This window comes from Bison bison, unplaced genomic scaffold (assembly GCF_000754665.1).
Source record: "Bison bison bison isolate TAMUID 2011002044 unplaced genomic scaffold, Bison_UMD1.0 scf7180017864473, whole genome shotgun sequence".
Lineage (NCBI taxonomy): Eukaryota > Metazoa > Chordata > Mammalia > Artiodactyla > Bovidae > Bison > Bison bison.
This window is the reverse complement of record NW_011495034.1, coordinates 13,921,008-13,929,235: the sequence shown is the minus strand read 5'-3', so window position 1 is coordinate 13,929,235 and position 8,228 is coordinate 13,921,008. Positions and strand designations below refer to the sequence as shown.

General features: G+C 34.0%; 1 protein-coding gene across 1 annotated transcript in view; it reads left to right on the top strand.

Annotated features, from left to right (window-relative positions):
• The window catches only part of RWDD1 (RWD domain containing 1), an 18,039-nt gene that overhangs the window by 7,775 nt on the left and 2,036 nt on the right, over positions 1-8,228 (top strand). Inside the window, exons 2-6 of the mRNA XM_010861820.1 lie at positions 1,624-1,689; positions 3,848-3,978; positions 6,065-6,208; positions 6,861-6,993; positions 7,503-7,565. Of these exons, the coding sequence (XP_010860122.1) occupies positions 1,624-1,689; positions 3,848-3,978; positions 6,065-6,208; positions 6,861-6,993; positions 7,503-7,565 (537 nt within the window). The remainder of the gene's footprint in view (positions 1-1,623; positions 1,690-3,847; positions 3,979-6,064; positions 6,209-6,860; positions 6,994-7,502; positions 7,566-8,228) is intronic.

Here is an 8,228-nt window from a genome sequence, read left to right as displayed (position 1 = left end):
ACCTTCACAGTCCAACTCTCACATCCATACATGACCACAGGAAAAACCATAGCCTTGACTAGACGAACCTTTGTTGGCAAAGTAATGTCTCTGCTTTTGAATATGCTGTCTAGTTTGGTCATAGCTTTCCTTCCAAGGAGTAAGCGTCTTTTAACTTCATGGCTGCAGTCACCATCTGTAGTTATTGGTGTAGGTTCCCCTAAATTACAGCCTCATTGAACCCTTATTTCTGTAGTTGCACTGTTTATATTTCATGACATGTAAATGCTAAAGTTGGTTATGAAAAAAATGGGAGTGAAATACATCTAATATATTTTACGCACATTTGTTAGGAAAAAGAGGCAGAGCCAGTCATGTTATAAAAGCTTTACTACTATAATTGCCTTTTAGGGGCTTTTTCAACATAGGCTGGACAGCCTGAGACCTGTTAAAATGTGCGTCCTGTGAGTCTTTTTTCCTTTCTGACAAACCCTCTCTACTAGTCATAGGTGTTCATCATTGCTTCAGGTACTTCCAAACTTCAATTAGAATGAGGGCATATGTCTTGAAAATTTTATTGATAATATTTATGAAGACTTCAGAAGTTACTGAGTAGGAAAAGCTGAGTCCTTTTCATGGTGACGTCTTCAGGGAGCCCCTTATCAGAAAGAGGCTGCTGAGCTGTTACCAACCTTGGTAGGGTAGGGGTTAGTGCTTTTCAGGCCTGAAGTGAAGTGCAGACTTGTGTGCTCAGCAGTAGTTAAGGGTGGCTTGAATTTTCCTTTTTTAGTTTTCTGATGGTTCCGAATATGAGTTTTATTTGTTATTGTCTTTCTCTTTTTATTGTTTAGATCTTTCATTGAGCCAGAATTTATTGAGTTTCTAGATACTGCCTGGCACTGATCCACCAGTTCTCCGAGTTCTTACAGTATTCTTGTGGGGGAATAGATCATAAACAGATAAATAGTATCAGATAGACATCAGGCAGTAAAATAGCATATAAAGCTTTCTTATTTATGAAAATGCTGATTGACATGTCTTGCTTGACAAATTGGAAGTAATTTGATATTTGAATTCATGGATAATTTTGTAATTCCATGAAAGATGGTAGGTTTCAATAATTTATGAAAGAACAAAGGTTTTAGAGACAATGTGGGAGAAAGAGATAACTACAAGATAGAAACTCTTACAAATTGATATTTACTGGTTGTCATAGAGATTCTGAATTGTATTTCAAAATATATAAGTAGAAAAATTAGTGATAATACTGAGTATTTATGGGTGGGTAGGTTCTGATGAGAAACATCAAACTTTTTTTTTTTGCCATTTCATTTGGAAATTTTTTAGAATGTGACTTTCCATGTGTGGGTGAAAATTTTGAATTAAAATATAAATTACTTAATTGATACAACTCCAAGAGAGTATCTATTACAGGTGTTTTTTCCCAGATTAAAGAAAACCCTAGATTTAAATAGAAATTGATGGATGTTTTATCATCTGAACTGTTGCTATTAAGTCTGTATTTGTGGAAATGGAAATACAGGCTAGGGATCAGTTTCCAGAACTGGGAATTGGTATTTTGCTAATAAGGAAAAGCATGTGCCTTATGTTAATAACTTAACCTCTGTGTATATTTTCTTGCAGTATTATCAGAAAATCCACCCAGCTTCACCATTACTGTGACATCTGAGGCTGGAGAAAATGATGAAAGTAAGTCTAATTAAAAATACTTTTGAATTTTTACACTTCTCTCAGGAATTTTATTCCTTCTGCAGCCATTTAGCAGGCCATTGGATGTGTGGAGGTGCTAAGGTTCTGTTAAGAATTTAGTATGATTGTTAACATGTTTCTAACCAGTATTTACTATGTAATAATGACTTCTGGAGAAACAGAGAGGAAGTCAAGGAGATTTTCTGGCAGAAAAAGCTTAACTTTTAAAAGTGAAACAGAAATGTTAACAATATAGCGGGTAGAGAAAGGGGAGGAAATTTTTGTCAATAAGACTTTCTGCAAGCATAATGTAGTGGTTGTGTGGTTTTCCATGGCATGCCATCTACTTTTTCCTCATTGGATATTTAGATTGTTTACTAGACATTTGCTGTAATAAACTGGGCTGGATAAATACCTACCTGTATTTTCCCTCTGTCTTTTTAGATTGGATAGTGTACTGTTATTTAAATATGTATATACATAAAGCCAGATAAAAACCAATATTATATAACTGTCAAACTAAGACAAATATACAAATTGAAATAAGGGAGCTATAAAATTAATAAGATCAAATTAATTTGGCACATGTTGGGAGAGGCGTATCTTAAGTTTATTTCTGCTTTGGTCAAGTTCAATTAATACTGTAATTTGATAAAAATGTTATATAAGTTGGCATTAACCCTGAGAATTTTTTTTTTTCCTGTTAAGCTAGTCAACTAAAATTCTGTCATGAGTAGTCAGTTACACCAATTTTAGTGGTATCACTTGATAATACTAAATCTGTCTTATAGAATTGAAAATGAGGTTAATACTGATATTACTGAAATCTGAAATAAAGAGATATTGGATACAGTTATTAACATATTTATATAGATGGATTTTATTTATATGTATAAAGTCTCAATTACACATGAGGATCCTTTGACATTTTGTTTAAAAGACTATATGCATAGAGAGATACTTTAAAGTATCCTTTTAATAGTACTTTTAAGATACTTTAAAGATACCAAAATGGTAACAGTGATCTCTTTCTGAGGATGGGATCATTATTGATTTTGTTTTTCCTTTAATATATTGCTAAATTTTATGTAATGAGTTTCTGTTACATCATATAGTGGAATCGGTAAATTAAAAAAAAAGAAAACTTGTGCTAGCAATAAAATTTAGAAACATGTTAATTAAAAAAGAAAGAAAATGCCAAGAGACACTATGTATTTCTTACCTGATGTTCAATCTTATATCCGTAGATTCATAAAATTCTTTGTTGACATCATACACAAAAATACCAAGCCAGCAGATTTTGAGGTTTTTTTTTTTCCATTCCCATGGAGAGAAATCTAGATGTTAGTTTAAATCATCAAAAGCAGGAGGTTTTAATAATTAAAATATGAGTTACAGGAAATGGAGATAAAGGGTCTTGTAGACAAATAGGTTTTAACAAAAAATATTTACCACTACTGCTCTGTTTTAGATTGCCTGGCAAAACTGAGAATTCATCAGACTAGGTAGCAGAGAGATACTTCCCACTTATGTGCCTTTAAGAACGTCACACCTATACCGATGTCCTGTCTGTGAACTGGCACAGGCCAAAGACTGGGGGAGAATGTCAGTGAGTCAGGTTAAAAGTTTCTCAGACAACCTCTCAAACTGTCCAGTTTACACCTGTGTCCTCCAGCAGTCCCTTAGCAATGCTCTGCTGGCATTGTGCAGATAGAAGTATGGACTCTGGAGCTAAAGTCAGATCTTCTGCACTGGACGCCGGCTCTGGGAGAGGCCTGGAAATGAGCCTAAGTTGGTACTTTTTCTGTGTGTCATGTTCAGTGCCTTTTGTTCATCTTAAGGAGGGTTTTAAAAGGAGTGTCTTCTTCATCCTCTTCTGACATGCAGTAAGATAAAATACTCATAAGTAGCAAATGTATTTCATGTGTTAGATGTGATCTTTGGTATCCCTGTGATTTGTTTTTACCTATATTTGTGGTATATGTTATGTATGTTAATGATTATCTGGTCTCATAGTAACCTTGTTTTCCTTTTGTAGGAGAATCTTTTGTGCTACTTTTCATTGACACATTGTAAATTAATTACTAATTCAACAAAGATTTTGACCTCTCTCTACATTTTAAGGTATTTGTATTAATCTCTTCTCTTATGTCTTTAGCTGTCCAGACAACCCTCAAGTTTACATACAGTGAAAAATACCCAGATGAAGCTCCCCTTTATGAAATATTCGCCCAGTTAAATCTAGAAGATAATGATGTAGCAGACATTTTAAAATTATTAGCATTACAGGTAAGGAAATAACACGTTTTGTAGTGGTATTATTTTATTGGCCTTAAATATTATACATTAATCTTGAGTCAGAAAATTAAATATGTATAACGAGTGTACTGAACAAGCAGAATTCATGATGCATGTGTACACACACGTACACACACACACACATTCACAAAGCATCTTTATTATTCTTCCCTCCCATACCTTTAAAATTTGAATAAGAGAAGTTCTCCCTATACCCTTGTTTGAAACTCAAAAAAAAAGTACAGCCCCTAAGCCCTCTGATCTGTTGCAGTCTAGTTACCTGCAATTTGGTGAGAGGAGTGGTGATTGATTTTTTTCTTTCCTATCTCTCCTGCTCCCTAAACTTATGAACAGCAATAATGGTTTATGACCCTTCCAAGAGCAGGTGTTTACTTGGAAGAAAAAATGGGTATTGGAAAGTTCTTGCTAGCGTTCTCTGATGGGTCAGGCTAGTCACAGTCCAGGCGTGGTAGATATTTAAAGCTCTCTTTTACTTGGGTAGAGTTTTCATGGATTCTTCACAGTAGAGAGTAGGGAGGGCAAATAAAATCTTTCTCCACCATCTTAAAAGCAGAAGTCCTAGTTTTATTTGTTTTTCTAAGAAAAACTGACAGAAAACATCTCCACTGTAAATATGACTGGTATATTTCAAGAACTGTGGGTGCTTTCACTGTTGACCTTTTAAAAATATCTGGAGCTGTTAGAGAATGAGGAGTGAAAGAAGATATATCAAACATTAATTTATGCTGATTCTAGGTCCTGTTCACTTCATTACCCAGTGTGAAGTCATATTATTTCTATATCATTTAGTTTAAAGTGCTTCATTTGGAAACATTGTAGAAAGCCTGGAACAATATACTGTATTCAGTCACTCATGTATTAATATAAGTTTCTTGATCTGAGTGATTTTTGTTAATATGTATTTTATATTTTATTTATATTCAAACTCCTTTCTTTCAAAAGTGAAGTTTTGATTCTGATACTTACTTGTGATCAGAGGTATTTAGGGCATATTTGTATCTTTTTCTTAGTTGTATTAGTTTTGAGTTATCAAAATAGTTTATATTACAAAAAAACTCAGAAAATACAGAAAACAATGAAGAAGAAAATAAAGATTATTCTTAATCTCACCAGTCAGGTATAACTGCTTGTTAACACTTGGTGTGAATTCAGAAAACTTTTTCCTGCAGTAGCTAGCAGTGTCTAGCATGTTATATCATTTTAGTTCTTTGGGCATATTTTGAGAGCTGTGACACTAACCTGAATTTTGAAGGCAAAAGGATTTTCTACATAATAACAATGTAGATACTTTTATGATTTAACTTTATGTATCTTTTTTTCTTTCTTTTTGTAATGATTTAAAGCTAAAATGATGAATATATGCTGGAGAACTGATGTTGTTAGCTACTGTAGAAAAGGGTTTTCTGAATTCTACCTACATATATGATTATTACATAGAATCTATTGAAATATCTGTTTTCAGTTGAATATAGCAAATTATAAGACTTAAAATTTAAGATGTTGTATATGGGCTTCCCTGGTGTCTCAGCTGGTAAAAAATCTGCCTGCAATGTGGGAAACTTGGGTTGGGAAAATTCCCTGGGGAGGGAAAAGGCTACCCACTCCAGTATTCTTGCCTGGAGAATTCCAAGGACTGTATAGTCAATGGGGTCACAAAGAGTCGGACACAACTGAGCGACTTTCACTTCACTTCACTTTATACACACACACACACACATACACATCAGTTCAGTTCAGTTCAGTTGCTCAGTTGTGTCCAGCTGTTTGCGACCCCATGGACTGCAGCACGCCAGGCTTCCCTGTTCGTCAGCAACTCCCAGAGCTTGCTCAGACTCCTGTCCATTGAGTTGGTGATGCCATCCAATGGTCTCATCCTCTGTCGTAAATGATCCAAGAGTCTGAACTTATGGTGTAACTGAATTAGTAATCATATTATACATGTATGAGTGTAGTGATTGTGCTAAAACACCTCCCGCCCACCACTGGTTGGTTGTTTTTATTTTTCTGACAATTATGTTTCTAACTACAACCTTTTTTTTTTTTTTTGGTTACATAGGCAGAAGAAAACCTTGGTATGGTGATGATCTTCACCTTAGTGACAGCTGTGCAAGAAAAATTAAATGAAATAGTAGATCAAATAAAAACTAGAAGAGAAGAAGAAAAGAAACAAAAAGAAAAAGAAGCAGAAGAAGCCGAAAAGGTATATTTAAAAGTCATATTTTCTTTCATTATTCTTTAGATCTGTCATTTGGAGTTTTTTTTGTTTTGGAAATTTCAGTAATTTGAGAGGAAATCACAAAAATAAGCACAAGTGAAATTTAATAAAGCTTTACTAAGTAAAATTTTAGAAGGGCCTTCATTTACTTGGTGGGCATCACACAATAATGATCAGTTAGTTGGTTAAAGGTTAATAAAGTGCATGCAGGTAAAATCAAGAAATATCAATTATTTCACTTACAGTATAAAGTTTAGAATTATAAAGCTCCTGTCAGAATAATTTAAATATTTACTGAATTTTAAAGAAAACCTTAGATTCTAAAATGAAGTAAGAAATGTAAGCAGGGATTTTAGTGTTATGAATTGATGTATATTTAAACATATTAATATTAACACCTCACATATTATCTTTGGTTTTTTGTAATAATATAAAAACAGACTTTTCTAGAGTAAATTGCCAAAACCACTGAAAGTAGCCAGTGCAGATAGAAATCAGACTAAATATTATGGACTTGAAACCATTTTTCTCTTTGCTTCCCCTCAGTGGCTGTGTTCATTAGTCTAGAAGTTCATTAGGCTTTATTTTCTAACTGTTGTTTCATTTATCTGGTGACGTGTTTTTTTTCTTTCGTAAGCAATTATTCCATGGTACTCCTGTTACAATTGAGAATTTCTTAAATTGGAAGGCCAAGTTTGATGCAGAACTCTTGGAAATTAAAAAGAAACGGATGAAGGAAGAAGAGCAAGCAGGAAAAAATAAATTAAGTGGTATGACACCACCTCCCACCCAATATGCTGTTCCCTTTAAGCCCTCCTGTATTACTTCTTGTATAGCAAGAGGATCATTTGGATAGATTTCTGTAAGAAAATAATATACTTAGGCATATAGGGCAAAAAGAGAGTGTTATCTCCATATGATGATGTTTCTTCACACATAATTATCATTAATTTTATGGCTTATCTTTAATCTATTGCAAGGGATAGATCTTCAGATATAGCTGCCAAGACTTTTAGGATCACAAGGCTTAAGAGTGGTGGAATCAAACCCATTTGTTTTTCTGGGACTAGGCTTTCACTTGTTCCATTTTAATGCCAATACATTTCATATGCCTTTTAGCTACTTACTGAGTTCATACATTTATTGAAATTCACAGAAAAATGGGTTTTCAGATTTTTTATATCTTTAACTTTTTAAAAGTATTATACCTTTTAAAGGTATTGTAGGGAAGATAGAGAAAAACTATACCATTGTAATTAAATATGTTTATTTCTTTTAGGGAGACAACTATTTGAAACAGATCATAATCTTGACACATCTGATATCCAGTTCTTGGAAGATGGTAAGATAATACTAGAATTCCATATGTATATAATGTGCTGTTTTTAATATTAAACCATGAAAATCATAGTGATAACTTAATGTAAATTCTTCCTCCCAAGGCTCTAAAGAATCACACTTTGAAGAATAAATTCTAATGTTTGATCAGCTTATACATTAAACTATGGCAGTGTATTTTTTAAAAGTTTTATGATAAGGAAAATCAAAGATAGCAATAGGTAAACAATATGATCACTTTTGCCTCTAACACTTGGTAAACCAGGTCACTGTGACTCAGATCACCTATTTTCCTCAAAGTTATACTATCACAAATCTACGGGAACTGTAATCCGTGGTCTGTCACGGAGCTTTATAAAAGCTGCAAACCTGGAACTAACCAAAAGTCTTATATTTCACACCACTCTTACTGTCTTTGGAACATCTGGTGCTTTCCTTCTCTTTTTTATCCTAACCCTTATCCTCTTGCTGTCTTCATCTACTCATTTCCATTCACCCACAAATATCTATTGCATCCCTGCTATAAGCTTGGCACTGTCCTGGGCACTGAGGATACAGCAGAGAACACTTCAGATAAGTCCCTTGCCCTCACGGAGCTGGAGGCCAGTGAGCGTCTCTTAAATGTAGAGCTCCTTACTCAGTCACCCTCCAGTAGCTCCCCGAGTTC